Source organism: Alligator mississippiensis, chromosome 3 (genome assembly GCF_030867095.1).
Source record: "Alligator mississippiensis isolate rAllMis1 chromosome 3, rAllMis1, whole genome shotgun sequence".
In the NCBI taxonomy this organism is placed as follows: domain Eukaryota; kingdom Metazoa; phylum Chordata; order Crocodylia; family Alligatoridae; genus Alligator; species Alligator mississippiensis.
In genome coordinates this window covers 144,732,399-144,750,975 of record NC_081826.1, presented here as the reverse complement: position 1 = coordinate 144,750,975, position 18,577 = coordinate 144,732,399, and the positions used below count along the sequence as shown (strand labels likewise).

General features: G+C 43.1%; 1 protein-coding gene across 2 annotated transcripts in view; it reads right to left on the bottom strand.

The window, feature by feature from the left end:
• The window catches only part of GABBR2 (gamma-aminobutyric acid type B receptor subunit 2), a 977,761-nt gene that overhangs the window by 296,054 nt on the left and 663,130 nt on the right, over positions 1–18,577 (bottom strand). For both annotated transcript variants that reach the window (XM_059724473.1, XM_006266752.3), the window contains exons 9-11: positions 9,273–9,353; positions 5,507–5,657; positions 4,571–4,703 (exon numbers count right to left, since the gene is read on the bottom strand). In XM_059724473.1, coding sequence (XP_059580456.1) covers positions 4,571–4,703; positions 5,507–5,657; positions 9,273–9,353 — 365 coding nt within the window. The remainder of the gene's footprint in view (positions 1–4,570; positions 4,704–5,506; positions 5,658–9,272; positions 9,354–18,577) is intronic.

Below are 18,577 nucleotides of genomic sequence, written 5' to 3'. Positions count from 1 at the left end.
AACAGGCCCTGTCCCCCACCCACTCTCCTAGCCCTGTCAATGGCTGCCCCGCCTGGCCCCAGCCTCCCAGCTCTTTAAAAAAAAAAGCCCCACAGTCACTGGCTGCTGCCAGGCAGGGGGCAGTCTCCACTGTTCTTCACTGCCCCGTGCTGCATGGGGGGCTCTGCCACAAGCCCTCAAAAGCTTCAATAGCCACTGCAGCAGCCGGTGAGTGCAGGGCTTTTTAAATTTTTTTAAAAGAGCCAACACTGGGCCCGAGGGGGGCAGCCATCATGGGGGCAGCTGGGAGAGTGGGCAGGGGATGGGGGATCATGCAAGAGCCCCCCATGCAGCACAGGGCAGTGAGGGCAGCAGGGATTGCCTCCCCTTCCTGGCAGGAGCCAGTGAGTGTGGGATATTTTTTTTTTCTTAAGCGCTGGGATGCTGGGGCCGGGATGGGCAGCCATTGATGTGGCTGGGAGAGTGGGCAGGAGTTGTGGGGTGCTCAGGGAACTGGGGGAGAAGGCAGCGGATGGGGCCTGGTGGCCCTCCCCCCATGTTCCCCTCCCCAACCTCCAGTCCCCCCACCCACTTACTGACACAGAGGCTGGGTCCAGCTCCCTGTGCCTGTGAGCAGGGACTGCTCAAATCTCTGAAGCTCTCCAAATGTTTTCCGAATCGATTCAGACATTTTTAATGTTCTCCTGATTCGATTTGGATTTGGAGATTCGGTCATGTCTCCTCCGAATTAAATCAGAACCTGAAGCTTCGCACAGCCCTAGCTGTCAAACATCTCATGTAGACGCATGCACTGAATCAGGCACTTTGTAAAATATGCCTTTTCCTTTTCTTTGTTTAAAATCTTCTGGCTGATCATTTTAATGGATGTCCCCAGGTCCATGTATTTTGAAAACTAGGGAATAATACATCCCTATCCACTTTTTCCACACCATTCATGAATTTATAGATCTCTATTTCATGCTCAGTCATCAGTTTTTCAAGATCAAGAGCGAAGAACACTTTTTTAGTCCTACGACACTTAATTGACATTTATTCAATTTTTAGGCATCTAAGTGGACCTAGGTGCCCAAGTGTGATTCTATTCCACTCTGTTTAAATCCCAGTAAATCCATTAATGCATCTACTTTCATAAACCACTGTCATCTGATCTTTAGGACTGGAGTCACATAAAGCAGCAAGGAGGAGGAAGACCCAATCACCTTTTGCATTAACTGTTTTTGAGGCACTAGAATTCTATTTAAGCAGCTAAGTCCACTTAGACGCCCAACAGGTAGGACAGAATCTAGCCCATGGTTCCCTCTTACAAGAAATATGTTGACTCCTCCCCTACATTTACCAATGTAGCTATGTAACAGGGGGGCTTTCTTGGCGCCCATCTACCAATGGTGCCACTCACCTGTTCTGGGCCAACTGCCCACCTTCTCTCCTACCACGCCTTGTTGTTATCTAATTAATTATCTTAATTAGGCGGGAGGCTGCACATTTCGCGCCCCCGATGCCAGGGGGCACTATCTGCGGTTCTGTACCTCCCTTACACTGCAGCCCATGCCTCGCAGATGGCATCCATAGTTCTTACTGTCACCGGCCCCACACTGGGCCCCAGAATCCTCCAATCAGGACCCCTCTAAGATCTTTCCATTCAGGCAGCCTACTCTGCCTTCATTCAGGGCTGCCTAGCTCCCTGATCTGTTCCCCCTTATGGGTGTGGTCCCCCCGGGACCTTTGGCCACACAGGCCCTGGCCTCATCTCCAGGCCAGTCGGAACCCCTGGTCCCAGCATTGACCAGTCGAGGGATTTCAAGCCAGGCTTCTGAGTCTATAGCCCTCTCTCTTAGGTCCGCCTTCCTGACACTTTTATGGGGTAACCCACCCAGTTGTGGAAGCTAGGGTTATTAAGGCGCCCGGACCTGCCTTTCACCAGGGTGGTAACTGGCCTGGCATTTCCTGGGGGCTCCTGCACCACTGAGAGCCCCACCAGGCCACCCACTCCCAGGAGGGTGCAGTTTTAGGTCATGCCCAGGACCAGGAGCCTCCTAGCCATCCCCTACAGCTCCTCCCTTACCTCCAGGATGTTCCATGAAGCCTTGCAGCCAGGCAATATTGCTGCCTGGCCTGCCAGCAGCAAAATGCTCTGCTTATATAAGCAGCCCTGAATCTAAAATGGCTGCTGCAATCAAGCACCTGCTGGCTGCTTGGCTTAGGTCTTAAAGTGGCAGGCACAAACAGTGCCCTGCCACAGGCTACTTTTTCTATTCCTGTCAGTGATTGTACGAATTTGCTGGCCGCAAAAGTTAGACTTACTGGGTGTGTTGTCACAAGATGCTAACTGCTCAGTAGCCTAATAACTGCGCAGTAGCATGCTGGGCAGAACTCATGCTAATATGTTACTGTGCAGTAGTATTAAGCTACTGCGCAGTTAGTGTCTGTAAAAACCTGCGTGCCAGTGCTACTCTGCAGTAGCACCAATTACTGCACGTTGATTTAGTACTTGGTTATCCAAGTACTAAACTTAATGCACTGTAACTATGGTGCATTAATGAATGTGTAAACGCACCCACTAATCTGTATTTCCCTAATACCTTTGGGGCCAAAAGATTCATATTACACTGATAAACATCATGTCCTCTGGTCCCAAGTCTCCTTTTAGTGATAAACAGTACTGTTGTTAACAGTTCTGCAATTTCATATTTGAGTTCCCTCAGAACTCCTGGATCTTTGCCATCTGATTGTGGTGGCTTATGACCGTTCATTTTTTCAATTTGCAATAAAATCTCATTTATTGTCACCTAATTTTGTATCTGTTCTGATTTATCCCCTAAAATGAATGAATCTGGTATGGGAATGTCGTTTTGACTCTAACAACCTCCTTTATTCTGCTTTTAAACTGCACTGTCTCTTTTAGAACCACTTAATGTCATTTTTGATTTGTGTTATGCATTTACTCTGAGCTTCTAATATGGCATTTTTAAACAGTTTCTGTGCTGCTTTTTACCCTCTTGACTATGCTTTTTAATTTCCTCTTAACTAGGTTCCATTTTTCTGTAATTCCCCCTGTTATGGTTCAATATTGCTTTGATGATTTTTTTTTTTTTTTTGGTGGTGGGGGGGAAGTGCTTATTTCCTCCTGGATGTTGAATTTTACTACATTACAGTCACTCCTCCAGAGAAGCTCATCTCTTTTCATCTTTTGAACCTGGTCCTTTGTGGTACTCAGGACTAAATCAAAATCTGCATCTATTCTTGTGGGTTCCAGGACTAGTTACTGTAAAAAGCAGTAATGTACAGTAACTAGAAATTTTGCCTCTCCATCATGGCCTGAAGAGATATTTACTCCGTCTGTATGGGTGTGTTCCAATGAGCACACATGTGCAGGGGCACATGGTTCCAGCAGGACAAATAGTGGCACATATTTGTGCTGCTGCTATTTGTTCATGGGAATGCTCCTGTATGTGCACTCCAGAATGCAGCAAATTGTCCCAGGTGGGGTAAGGGAGGCTGGGGCCAGCACAGCTGGTCCAGGAGGCCTCCTGGGGCAGCAATGGCACCAAGCTGATCACTTGGAGCCTGGCAGGCAGCCAGAGTATTTTCCGCACTGTTTTTTTAGAGGTGTTTTTTTTCTATACCAAGATCTCCCAGTGTCAAAAAAACCCCATTGTGCTGAAAATTAACAGCACAGTGAATGAGTGCACATGCAGCTTATGCAGTTTGCAATGCCTCAACCAGGTTTGAGGTGCCAAAAACCGCACATGCGTGCTCATTGGAACGAGCCCTATGAGGATAACTGGAATCACACATTATTACGGGGTATTCTCCTATCTTGCTTCTGTAATTTCATTTAGTGTTTCATGTTGCCTTTTAGTAGGTGAGGTGAGGTGGTCAACACTACAGACCTAATACTATTCAAAGAATTTCTATTCTTCGAGTTTCTCTGGTACTTTTTGTTTCATTAAAATGTTTACCTTGATTGACTCTATTTCTTTTTAACATATGGTGCTACTCTGTTCCCCTTCTCTCTCTCAGGATCTCCTCTGCCATGCCCATATAATTTTCACTCTGGTATCACAGTGTCCCTTTGATTTTCATTGTTATACCAAGGTTTCAAACTACCCATTATAGCAATGTCATCCTTTTAACACCAGGCATTCTTGTTCAAATGTCATGTAACAATATATAATTCTAAATCTACAATGAAAACTTGTATTCTAAGAAAACCAAAACAGTTTCATGGTCTGAGTAGCTGCTGCTCTACACAGGTTATCTTCAGTAAATAATTTTCACATATATAATTTCAAAATGTGAAGTGCAGTTACACTTAAAATCTATTGCCATGACTCAAATACTAAGAGGTTCTAAGCACCTTTAGCTTCTACTGACTTCATTGCAGTGCTATGCACTTCTCAGGATTTAGTCCCAGGCTTGTGAAAGTCCTAGAAAAAGGAATAATAGCACTAATGACAAAATGGGCCAGTTCACAGAGCTATAGATGTAGCAAATGTGCTCAGGTTTTCTTTTTGCACAGAACAAAGATGCTTGCAAGAGGTCTTAAGCTAGGTTATGTGGAACTACTTACTGTGCAAAGTGTCTCAAATGTCTTTTCAGAGACGAAAGATCCATCAAGGCCAAAGAGAAAAATTGATGCATAGGAAAGCATTCCTCCAAGGATAATAAGGTTGTTCATGTAGGGACTGGACATCTTTATTAGCCTATGGACAAAAGCAGATAGCATATTATAAAAGGAAAAGAGAACTGTTATGCTATTAGAAAGAAAATGAAGAGTTTCTTAGAAGGCTAGCAGATAAGGCAGATGGCCAATCCTACTTGTGAAATTCTGCTTCAAATCTGGAAGTTTGCAGATGAAGGCTGGATAAGCATATTATCGTTAAATGTTTTTGGTCTCCTATGTCAAATCCACCACCTATCTTACACATTGATTAATTACGTAGGGTTTATGCTAATATGTTGAAAATAAATTATCTTTTTAGACAGAAGACAAAGATTTGTTAAATGGATAGCTAAACTGTCTCAACATAGAGATGTTATATAGTAACTTCAATTAAAACAAATAGAATCTTTTGTATTGCCTTCCCAAAGCTTTTGGGCATCTATACACATGGCAGACCTCTGATCCAGTGTGTACTAATTAGCATACATTGGAGCAGACTCAATTAATCAGTTGCTAATTAGCACACTCCAGCAGCCTTCACATCATGTGTATTCAATGTCTCTGTGTTTCAAAGTGGAGGTGGGGGCATTTTAAAGTGCCTGCACTGCCATTTTGAAGAGCGGGATGCTGAATACATGTGATACTATAGGCGCTTTAATTAGACCAGCTCTCAGAATTGTGGGTGCTCTGAGAACCACTCTAATTAAAGTGCTCCCCCTCCACCCTGGAGCACATGTATATATGCCCTTGAAGTTTTCTTCATAGAGTACATATAATGCTTGTCTCCACAACTGTGATAATTCAATATGAAAACAAAAATGGCAAGTAATGTGAATGTCTTACTTCTGGTTTCTGTTTTTGATGTTAAAGAACAAAAAAGCGCTGGCCATGATCATCCCTAGGATAGTAAGGGCTGAGAGAATACTGTAGAGAGGCAAAGAAATCTTTCGCAGCTGTTCTTGGATAATGGTTTTGTCCTTTGGAGGCTCTACTCCTAAAATTTCAAAAAGAAAAGTATAGTTAAGCATATATAGATGTAAGATACTTCTGAGAAAACTCCTCAGTGTTATTACCCAAAGCAGATTTATAGCTGATGTAAACCTGTTTCTTTCATCAGAGACACGTGAGGTAGTCCTAAAGAGACAGGACTTCAGGAATGCTACAACATCTTTTTCAGAAAGATGGAAAGTTCTCAAGTCCATCCTTACTCAGGAAGTCAAACAAGCACTTATGCATATGATACGATTTTAAAGAAAGACATGAGGTAACGGGCTTTTCTGAATCAGGGGTAAAATGAATAGAAATGGACACCTGGCCCAATCCTAAAATCCTTACAATGTAGCGAGTTAGTTCTTACTAAACTGTAATTAAAAGTAATTTGCCCAAGTATAGTCAAAGTAATCACTACAACATTTGGCCAATGTGCTCAGGCAGCATTTGTTTTTCTAGCACTGAACAACATTTGATAAGGCTCACATAGGACAGACCTGCAAAAACATGCAGTGCTGGGCAAACCCAATGGCTTCACAGCCTTCTTGTGCTGCTCTCAGTAAGAGGGAGAATGCAGATTTTCATGTATGAGCTTAAAAGCCCTTTTAATGGGCAGATGCTTTGGCAAAGTCACTGCCTTCTACTCCTGCAAGGAGGGGATAAAGAGAATTATGTTTGAGACAATGGCTAGGGATAGAAGTCACACATAAACCAGTTTAAGTGATCAGAAACTGATTTAAACCTGTAACAGAACAGAAATTCAATACATATAAACCATTTTCAGAATGGCTAAAACTGGTTTAAGATAAACCTGCAGAGACTCCCCATGCCTGAAGAAGGGTGATTGTACCCAAAAGCTTGCTAAGAACTTTTCCCCAACTACTCAGTTGGTCTAATAAAAGATATCACATCTATTTAAATAATTTTGACTGCCTGTGTCTGAATTGATTTAGGTGAAAGTGGTTTATGAAACTTCTGTTCCAGACTCTTTCCTGGTTCAAAGTAAATCAGTCCTCTAGTATCCCAGAATGCTTTACAGCCCTGAGCTGGGCTCAGCTGTCTGCTCCAGAAAGCAGGGCTGGCCCTGTCCCTCTGCTCCCTAGCTGGAGCAGTGAGGGCTGACTCACTGGATGGTTCACTGGCCCCCCAGGCAAACCCCAGCTGGGGTCTGGGGCCAGGGAGTGGGGTTAAACTCCCATTCCCCTGAATATGGAGCTGCCCTGCCGGCTGCAACTTACTGCTGGCTGTGACTGTGAACTACAAATCCCAGAGGCACCTGGAAGTAGGCAGAGGAAGTGATGAGCAACCCTGCAGGGTCCTGCTGTTGTGATTGGGGACTGCAAATCCCAGAGACCTCAGGGGCAGCAAGAAGAGGAAGCGAACACACAGCCCATGTTGGCTATGTGCCAGACAGCCATGCTCTAGTACCCCCTCCAGTTTCTGGTTTGAGCTACTGCATGTGGCTGCATTTCCTGCATCAAAAGTGAATGTCTGTTAATTTGCTTATTGGTTCAATGTTTGCAGCTTAGACTAACCTGCAAAGATTAAATCAATTCAGCCTTGGGCTTTTTGACTCTCTATGTTTAGCCAATGTAACAGTTCTCTATATTCTTTGCTCCCATAGCTGAAGCACTTCTGGTGAAATTCACCAGCATGCAAAGGGGCTGTTGAAAGCCCTGCAGTGGGGGTCTGATGCCTGAGTGTCACTTTCCTGTGAAAAAAATTTCCATGTATACTCCCTATAGGTCCGTGTAGAAATCCACACTGGTGGCAGACTAGGGTGGACCGAAAAAGAATGTTGAATATATCTATCCATATGGACCCAATGGACACAGAAACCCACACAACTTCCTGGAATAGCTGATGTAGGTTTTTCTCAACCCCAGCTAAACTTCATGCCCCAGATACTTTGAACTCTCTTATTAAAACCTTGGTGAATAGATCAGCTTTTGGTGAGTAACGTGGATTTCATCTTAAGCAGTTAAACCCTAATGCTTCAGACATTGCAAAGTTATCCTCCCCTGGCAAAAGTCTCATCTTAAAATCCCCTGAACAACTGTATACTCTCATGTGTCAGGAGAAAGGCTTTTCTCCCAGCACAAATGCAACACCTATTCATGACCTCAGTTTTGATTAAAATGAGTTATATAGCATAGTCCACTGTAACATATGGTAGTGATAAAGACATGAACTGAAACTTTTTTAAAGCTTTTATTATTTTATTATTTATTTTAGGGTAATTCCCTACAGGCATACTAAGTATTTATACACATACCTTTTTGTCCTGCAATGCACTGAAGATCCAGCAGGTGGGAACAGACTCAATTAACAGAGTCTGCTCCGCATACCAGCGGATGTGCACTGCACTGTGTAGCGTGCAGTTATATAAGCAGCAAAATGTGTGTCAGCATGCAGAAAATGGCAGCAGTGTGCTTTTGAACTAAAATACCTTGAAGGTAAGAGCAATCCATGAGGAATGCCATGCCTCAAAGGCCTACCCAGTTTTAATGAAGAGGTCATGTATTTCCTAGAAGGCAAAGTCCTTCAGAAAACTAGGAAGGCAATGATGAACAGGATAAAAATATAATACAGAAGGTATACCCCTTCTGCTGAAAGGCTGCAAGGAGGACAGGGCATAGGACCAGAAACTGCAGTTCTATACCAAACCATTGTCTCATGCTGGAGGGAATTATCAGAGAATCTTTTAAGCCAGGACTAATATTACTTGGGGATCCAGAGCAGGACAAAGAAACTGTAGCTGGGCCCTAGATTAGACCCTTACCATTAGCAGCCTGCACCTACTAGCAGCAGGAAAGACCTTTAATTCATTTCTGAAAAGTATCTAAAGATATTAAAATGACAGCTGGCATCTTTGTATACTTAAAAAGATTGTGGGTTCCTCTGCCCTACAAGTGGAAGCATGACTGCAGGGTGGGTTGGCATACCTACGCTGGCTTGAATTTAACCAGCTCAGGTAACAAAAGCCATGAAGTTGTGGCAACACAAGCCATGCATATACACTTGGGATGGATGCTGGAGACATACTCAAGTTCCTAGCCCACACTAAGTCTGTACGGCTGGGTCTTCACTGCCACTGTAGCTGGAGTAAGGGTAGGCTCAGGTTTTTTCTACCAATGCTGCAATCATACCTTTTGACTGGAGTCTAGGCATAGCCAAAGAGGACATGTAAATTCCTTTATTTATGCACATACAATGTACTAGTGCAGTGGTCAAATGAGAGGGACTGGTGGAGATAACACAGGAATAAAATTCAGGTGTGACAAAAGAGAAAATAAATTCTGAAGCCACTTGAAACAATGAAAATTATCCGTTCACATACATCGAGGATGATATGTACAAACTGTTGAAAGAAGACTACTAACACAATAAAAAACATTTGAAGTTTTACTACTTGCTGCTCAGACCTCTCATGTTGCTGTTCCCAAGCAAATAAAACACATAATATAAAGAAGTGGTCCTAGACCTTCTCTGAAATCACCCACACATAATTTTATAGGAATATTTTTAGTTGCACAATATTAAAACATCTCTCTATACAGCATATCCTCTGTGAGTAATCCAAGTAATTTTTGTGCCTCTTTTCAGTTTCTTGTCCTACCTTGGAACCTGATGGTGTTGTTGATTATTTCCAATGTATCAGCTACAGCATTATATTCTCCCACCTTCACTTCCTTTCTTTCTGTAGAGAAACAAACAAAGGTGATTGTTTATGTAAGTTCACATACTCTAAATTATTTAACTGTTTTCCCTTTCTGTTTGTTGCTATATTTACATCCAAGGTATCACAGAATGACTCAAAGAAAAGAAATACAACCGGAGAGAGTGATTTATTAAAGCAGACTGTCAGATTTTATATCCTCTACTATAAAAAGATACATTTCTGAACTTTTTAAAGAAGCACAAAATTATGTTTGATAATGTTTTTATCAAATTTTTATCAAATGATTTAATTAAGGAGCAAACAAGTTCATTTGGAACAAACCTCAGTAGTTTCAATAAGTTTAGTAGTTGAAGACTTAGATACTTGCTTGGGGTCAGATTCCACCATCCTCTGCTCATACCCTCTACTTCAATTAATTCCATTTGAACCAACAGGACTGCCCAATGAAGAAGGTATTTCCCACAGGAGATAACTACATGGCAGGTCCAAGTTCTCAAAGAGCAGATTAGATAGAATAGGAAAATAGTATCTTCCACCTGATTGTTGTTGTGAATTAACAACACATTAGTACTGTCAAAACCCTCCTTATCGATTTGGAGAGATTCGGAAACATTTGGAGATTCGGACATAGACACAGCTTTAAATATTTTTTCTACATACCTCTAGGTAGCAGGGGCTCAGGAGTGCTGTGATGCTGGGGCCCATGGAGCATCTCACAGAAATGCAGGGGGCTCTCCAGCACGCCTGGCAGCACACCTGGAAGTGGACCAGAAGCACTTCTGGTCCACTTTTGGGTCCACCGGGGAGCATGCAGAGGGGCCCCCACGTCCCCTTGACTCAGTGACTGGTGCCTCCTGGGTCTGGGGGAGGCACCCGGGGTCCCCCTGTGGCTGATTGCCGAGTTGGGGGGGGAACCAAGGGGCACCCCTGCACACTCCCCAGCAGACCTGGAAGTGTATTGGAAGTACTTCTGGTTCACTTCCGGGTTCGTTGTCGAGCATGTGGAGGGACCCCACGAAGTCCTGTGGGATACTCCATGCACCCCAGCACCACAGTGATCACAAGCCATACCTGGTACCTCAAAGTATGTAGAAAAAACTTTTAAAGCTGTGTCTGTGTCTGAATTGCTGATTATCCAAATCAGCATTGAATCTTCAGATTCTAATTTGACCAAATTGAATCAGGGACAGTTATCCAAATCAACGAATTGAATCACTGTCCCTGATTCGGACCAAATCCAAATCCGAATTGAATAGGGCCGGCTTTGCACAGCCCTATTGGCAATCTACTCTTGCCATTATATTTGCACTTGTACTGTACTTGACATATATCTGTCCTGATCTATTAGGGTTTTTTTGGCAGGAACTATTTTCACCTATTTGATACAAAGCTTCTTGCTTTAAATTAATGAACCTCTCAACTTACTGTGTGTTACTTTTTTCTTAAAGGACACTAACACCTGCATTACAACATTTTTAAACATTTTAAAGCAGATGTTTTTTACTTTATTCTAGAATGTGCTATTAATCATTTTCCTGTCTTTTTCCCCTCTTAATCCTTATTGTTCACTGTTAGCATGACCTGGTAGAACCTCTAGATTCACGTTTCATAACTTCTGCATCTGACTTAAAACTAAATCATAAGCTTCCAGGAGGCAAAGGGGTTTTTTTTCTTTACAGCAGGCAAATAATGATAAAATTATCAAGTTCAAGGCAAATAGCATATTGCAAAATAGCTAGGGTACAAAAGGTAGAACAGAAAACTAGGAGACTCTGTGTGGGCTGCCTATATTTTCCTAAAATGTGTAAGAACAGTAAAAAATTATTCATAGTTATAAATATACCTTAGCAAAAGTACAGGCAAATGAGCAAGAATACCAGAAACTAAAAGAAAAATGCTCAGTTGAACAATAAACATCATATTCTACACAGTTCTGAGCACCAGATTCCAGAGTTACTCTGACTAAATATGCAGGTTGATCCTCTTACTAATTGATCAGACATAGAAAATTTCTTGCAACATCCAAATTCTGTTCATCTGCTTAATGGTACAATAATCCATGAGCACAGCATTCCCTGGCATTCCATGCATTGTAGTTATTGTAAAAATATCTCCTCTCTGATCAGGTCCATCAAATTCATTGGGCTCCAGTGTAGTGAGCTGCATCATTTTCACTGCAGTTATTAAAAATAATACACCTTTTCCTACTGAAATTACATTTTTATTAAAAAATATATTATTCAGCCATAAAGCAAACCTTAAGACAATCTCCTCTTATAATGAAGCTGTGACTAGAAATATATGAAAGAACTGTGATCCTAGAGTCACGGGCATACAAATACAATCCTTTCACAATGCAAACAACTGCATTAGTAGATACACAGTGTTAAAGCAATGAAACATGGAGCAGCAACAGATGCATTGTTTGAAGAGAAATAGGTATGTATGGTGCAGAATCTGATGGAGAACTATGCTCTTTACAATATCATAGGCATGGGACAGACATTACACATAAACTGGTTGAAGGGATCAGAAACTGGTTTAAACCTATAACAGAACATAAGTTCGGTGCACATAAACCAGTTTCAAACTGAATAAAACTGGTTTAAGATAAACCTGGTTGAATGTATTATCAGACTTAACTGATCTGGGTCAAACCGGTTTATGCAATGTCTGTCCCAAGCCCCTTCCCGGTTTAAATTAAACCAGAGTCCCTCAGCATCCCAGATGCTTTGCAGCCCTGGGCTGGCTGTGCTGCGCTGTCTGCTCTAGAGAACAGGCTGGCTCTGCCCCTCTGCTCCCTAGCCACAGCTCTGGTAGAGACTGTAGGCACAGCACGGTCTGCCTTGCTTCCCCCTGTCCTCCCCGCCCTTGCTGCTCACTGTTTGCAGACAGTATGAAGAAGCAGGGAGAAGAAGATTGAAAAGCTCAGTATCATCCACAGATGTATGCACTGCATACCCTCACTTTGCCTCAGAGTGCTTTCCAGAGGCTGGCAACACTCCCGCTCCTTGACTGGGACTGTGCAGGCCAGGGTGGGGGTTTAAACCCCTTCCTAATCAGAGCATACTGGTGAGGCCTGGCCACTGCCCACCCCAGCTCAGCACTATAAAAGGGGACGGAGGGCTGCTCTATTGCCCCCTGGCTTCTTGCTTAAGCCACTGCAGGCATGTGCCTGCATTTCTTCAGTCCAGAGAGACTGTCTGTGCAGTTGCAAACTAATTCAATCTAGGCAGGTTAGACTAGTTTGCAAAGCTGAATCAATTCAGAGTAGTTGAATCAATTCAGAATCAAGTTGGAGTAGTTTACTTTTACATGTATATGTTTATTTGTCAACTACTTCTAGATAGGAACAGTTAAGATAACTCATTTTCTTAGTATTGTTAATGAAAATACATTTGATAATTGAGGGCAAATGCTAAAACTACAGATACCTTTTGATTTGATGAGTAAAGTGAAATGAAGAGCAGAAAGCAAACTCATTTTTAGGTCTTTTGTTTGTGTCCCTTTTTGCTTTATGAAACGGTATGAAGACAGCCTAACAGGTGGTTTTGTTTTCTAAGAAGCAAATCAGTTTTCTGCTTATTTTATTCCCTTTTTTTAACACTAGAAATTTGGGACTCTCTATTCTTTCCTGATCTATTATATGACGTTACAGATTGTTGTTTATGACATGATCTTTCTATTCTTTCTTTCTGGGTAAAACCTTTATATTCTTCCAAGCCTAAACCTGCTAGTAGCTGAAATAGCCTTTGATGTACATTACATCTTCCTTGGTTATGTTGTCTATGGCTGCCTCAACAAAATAGAGGAGCAACATGACTCCATCCTTCCCCTCACATTCATGACATGGCCTTTTCCTCCCACTCAGTCTTTCTCTTTATGTTGAGGGTCTAAGGTAGAGTTGGCTACACCAGTTAGGGTTTTCATATTTCCAGTTTCAAAAAACAGGATACCTCTTGGGGAGGGGGTAAAATGATTGTGAGAAGGCAGTGATATGCCCATGCCCTGCCCCTACCCCTCACTCCCAAGCCACAGCCCACCCAGCTGCTGCCCCTCACTCTCAATCCACAGTACCCCACCCCCAGACCATGCTGGTACCTCTCACTCCCAACCCACAGCCCCCCCATCTCTGCTGATACCCCTCACTCCTGACCTATAGTCCCCTGGCATTGCCTGTGCCCCACACTCCTGACCCACAGACCCTCACCAACCTTGGTGGGGGTGACTCCCAAGCCACAGCCCACCCAGCCTTGCCAGAGTCCCTCACTCCTGACCCACAGCCCCCTGCTCCCCCCAGCCCTGCAGTGTCTCCCAGCTGCCCCCACCCCTGTGAGCATGGTGCCACCAGTCCAACCATGCACACACCCATCCCCTCCACACACCCCTGCCACACAAACACAGAGCTCTCCCGCCCCCCCTGGACAGTTCCCAAGCCCTGGCCTACTATTGCTTTCCCCCCATAGACTTACCTGTATGCAGCTGCCAGAGATGCCCCCACCACCCTGCCTGGCTGCATGCTGGTCATGTGTGTGCGTGCACACAGGCACATGTGATGCCACCTGCCCCTAATCACCCTTCCCCTGCTTGCCCCATCCCCAAGCAGCTCCTTGCTAGGGCAAGCTGGGAAGTGCTGGGAAAAATTTTGATTCTGAGCAGACCACAATCCCAGACATTTGTTGATATTTAAAAAGAGATACATGAACGGAGATAGGAAGAACCAGAAAGAGGACATGTCTGGGAAAACCAGGACATATAATAACCCTAATTTTGTGCTACTTGAGGGTTCCCTTCGATTAGGTGAAATCCTTGTTTGCCTTTTGTCAGCCAGTACATAGGGTAGCACAAACAAACAGATGAAAACAGAGTAATTTGTCTAGGTATCATAGCAAGAAGTGAGAAAAGGAAATGAAACAGAAAAATTCCAATTTCTGAGTATGGAATAATCTTTCAGTGGAGCCAAAGGCCAAAAAAAATCTGACTGTGCCATCTACTCTACAGAAATGGCCACATTTTCTAACAGAGCTTTAAACAGCATGTTTCTTTACAATTTAAACCCATTGTATATCCAGTGTTGATGGGACATACTGTAGCTTGTCAAAGTAACTTGATGTCATAATTGTCCTGTTCTGGGGCTCACACTTGAACAAAGATTTTGAAAACTTAAAGACATCTTTGAGAAGAACCACTTGGCTGATTAAAGGAAAAGTGGAAAAGAGGTTTTAGGTGAAAGACTTAAAGCAGGGGCTAGCAACCTTCATAGGCTGTGGGCTGGAACAACCTGGTCCCAGTCCAGCCAGGGTTGGGTGGCTTCAGCAGTGCATCAACCCCATGCCTAGGCAAGTAACTGTCATTGCTTCTCCCAGCTTCCCACCCTCACTCTGCTCCCTATCTGGGGCACAAGTATACCTTCCAACTGGTGGGGAACTGAGCCAGTGCCAGGGCCGAGCAGCTGTCCCTACCCCCCAGTTGCAGCTGGAAGCCCAGCTCAGCTACCCACTGGCTGGAACAGTTGTAGGCAGAGGCAAAGCCCCCTAGCTCTGTGAGCCAGATCCTGTGGCTCCACAGGCCAAATTCAGTCTGCCAGCTGCATGTTGGTGACCCCTGACTTAAGGTACTTCTCTATCAGAGAAGTTTATGCAGAGACTTTGTTAGAGTCTGTAAGTATCTACAAAGGGGAAAAAAATTATACTAAAGCATTCTTCAATCCAGGCCTTTAGTTCCTCTGCTCATCTGAATAACCATCCTTTGAAAAAAATATTTTTTCTACAGCTTCTCTTATTCCCTCTATGGCCCCCATTACAAATTATATTGTTCTCCATAAGCTCTTCCTTGCACTTTTCTCTCTCCACATAGCTCTTTTACCCATCTTCCCTCTTCCTTCCGTATTCATGTTTTTCCTGTCTTGGCCCCCATCCTCCTAAGGAATTTTCTTCTTTATACTCCCTCCCACACACTTGTTTCTCCCCTTCTCCCTTCTTTTCTCCTATCCACCCTCTTTTCTCCCATCCCTTCCTAATTCTTCCCAAAGAGAACTGATAAATGTGTTTTGTGCTCGTTAGCAGGCATTATCTAGAATCTTTGCCATCCCATTTCTAATAATAATGCAATAGGTATGACTAGCTGCTTAGCATTTTTGAAAATCCTGCCTTATGTTTAGGATTCAGCAAACAATTTTAAGCATTTTTTTTAAATATTACCAAAACATAGAAAAGTAGGGCTGGAAGGGATCACAAAAGGTCATCTTGTCCAACCCCCAGCTCAAGACAATATCATCTGTGTCTAAACATCCTGAATAAATGTTCATCTAACTTGTGAGTAAAATCTTCCACTGACAGATTCTATAACCTCTCTAAATAATCGGTTCTAGTGCTTAACCGCAATCATTATCAGAAAGTTTTTCCTAGTAGCCAACCTAAATCTCCTGTGTTGCAATTTACCAATTACTTTATGTTCTATCCCTGGTGGACACAGAACAGTTGAATGCCATCTCTTTTATAACAACCCTTTTAGTATTTGAAGACTGTTAACAAATCCACCCTCGGTTTTCTTGCCTCTAGACCAAATAATCCTACATTATCCTTATCTGGGTTTTTTTTAGACCTAATCATTTTTGGTATTTTCTTCTGGACACTTTCCAATTTGTGCACCTCTTTCTTAAAGTGCTGTACCCAGAATCGAACATAGTTTTCCATGTGAGGTCTCTCTACTGCTGAATAGAATGGAAAATCACTTCTTGTGATTAGTACACAACACTACTGATAATAAGTAAGTTGTTAGGGTTTGCTTTTTTTTCAGCAATACTAGTCTGCTTATGTATTTGAGTCCCCTGGGCAAGCCTACTTGATACCTCTTCCAGTTTCCCCATGAGCCATTTGTGACCACTCTTTGAGCACAGTTACCCAAACAGTTATACACTTATAAACAAACTAAACAAATATTCTTTAGCTGGAACTAATATAAGACGAGTGAAATTATTTCCCTCTAGACAATATTTGCTTGGCTTATTTATAAGAAGGTAATGGAAGGCAGTATCAATAGCCTTACTAAACTGAAGGTACATCAATTTAGTACAAGCAGTTTAGTACACTGCTTCCCCATCTACAACACCTCACCTCATCATAAAAGGAAATCAGGTTGGTTAGTCACAACCTGCCCTTGAGAAAGGGCCAATGCCTGAGCCCTTCAAACCATCAGGTACCCCCATTTCTGTAACCAGTATCATATTGTTTTTGACTCCCTGTCCCAAATGACCAGGTACCCATTTATATCCTACATTACAACAGACATTTACAGGCCTTTATCTCAGATCTCTTGAGCTTATTTTAATAAACTACTTCCTCCTTGCACTGCCAGGATATTGACAGTGGCCTCAACCCCCTGCTTCCACAGTGGCAAGTGAGATGTTGCAAGTGCCAAGGTTTTGATGTTTCAGGCATTATGCATAACAGTTATGTATGTGAGCCTTTTTCCTGAATTTTTTAAGAACAGATTATATGATGATCTGGGATGATTCAGATAAAGACAATCTAGCCTTGAGTAGTAGGCATGGATTAGATTTCCTTCTGAGGTCCCTTCTTGGCCTATGTTTTATGATTCTAACTAGGCCTTGAGGACACCCTTCAACTTGGGTCTAGATCAAGGTATTAACTCACACTGCCACCGCACCCTATGTGGAGAGGGCATAAGGGCTAATTTTCCTCAATAACTGATGATGGTCCCAGGATTAAGAAGGACAAAAGGAGGATGTGAATGGGAAGAATTGACGAATTGAAGAATGGGAAGTTGACCAATAAAAGTACAAAACCTGAGCTGGTGTTTGCAAATACCAAGGAAATCTAAGATTCACCCTAGATTTGGCTGGGTCTTGTGAAATCTGTTTGGACAGCTGTACTTTTCTTTTACTTTTGTGCTGCTTACTTTATAACCACTTTAACAAAGTGTTCAAAATGGAAAAGCTATTTTAAATCTCATATGTTGAGTTGGTCTAATAGTTATGAAGGCAATATATCAGAAAATAACCATAAAAGTTTCCACTGAACTACTTTTTGTTAGGGATTTGGCAGAAGATTTTAGTAAATTAACATAACCTTCATTTACAATACATTATTGTCCTCACCGCAAATCAACAAAATTAACAAGTCCATGTGCCAGGTTTCTAGGTCTGGGAAGATACAATAAGATTAAAATAATGTGCATTTACTATAATCCAAGACTACTTTGAATTTAAGACGATCCCAAATAATTACGTTCTAGACATGGAAAATGTATAAATGTTCTAATTTTCTATGTCTAGAATCTAATTTTTGGAGGGCTGTCTTACATTTGTTGGTCCCCACCACTGCAGTGGGGTAAGCAGGGGCAGGGGTGTAGGTGACAGGGGAGCGAAATGGCCTGAAACCTGCCAATTGTTGTCTATTCCACACCACCACAGTGCCTGTACCCTCCGGTGCCTGACCTCTGCCACTTGTCCCCCTTCCACCTGCCTCCTCACCACTTGCCCTCCTAGCATGTGCCCCCTGCTGCCTGCCACCCTGCTTTACGCGCCTCAATGCCTGCTGCTTGAGCTGCTTCCATGCCTCCCCCCTCCTGCTGCTGCTTACTTTCCCCTCACAGGTCCTGGTCCAACTGAGGCCCCTGCCCAGCCAGGCAACAACTTCAGGGGCAGCTCCAGCCTCAGTACTGGAGTCAGGGCCAGAGTTGCAGGTGCCACTGGACGGAGCAAAGCACCAGCTGGAGCTGGGCCTGTGACTGGAAGCTAAGCAGTGGCAGTGCAAGGAGGGAGAGACAACAGGGGGGTGGCAGTGGGGAGCAGAGGTGTGGGGGAGCAGAGGCTGAGTGGAGCAGGTGGTGAAGAGGAGAATATAGCTGTGGCTCCAATCCTGACCCAGGGGAAGATTTGGAGCTGCAGCTGATGCTCCCTTCCCCAACCCCACCCCCATCCCAAAAGCCTGTACTCAAGTCCAAGATGAGAGGCTTTTTTCCATATGTTGAATGGGGGGAAAAACCTCATCTCAGATTCTAGTGAATATTGTAAATGGGTAAGCCTTTCTTTATAAATTTCTATTCAGTTTTAGGCAGTCACAATATTTTTTGTTTGTTTAAAGACAATAGTTCTGATATTAAGCACTGCAGTTCAAATGAGGGATAAAATGTCAGGTTGGGCAGATGATTGTTCTTAACAATAGCCATCAAGAAGAAAAGATAGGAGATGGAGAGAAAAAGAGAAGGGAAGCAAATCC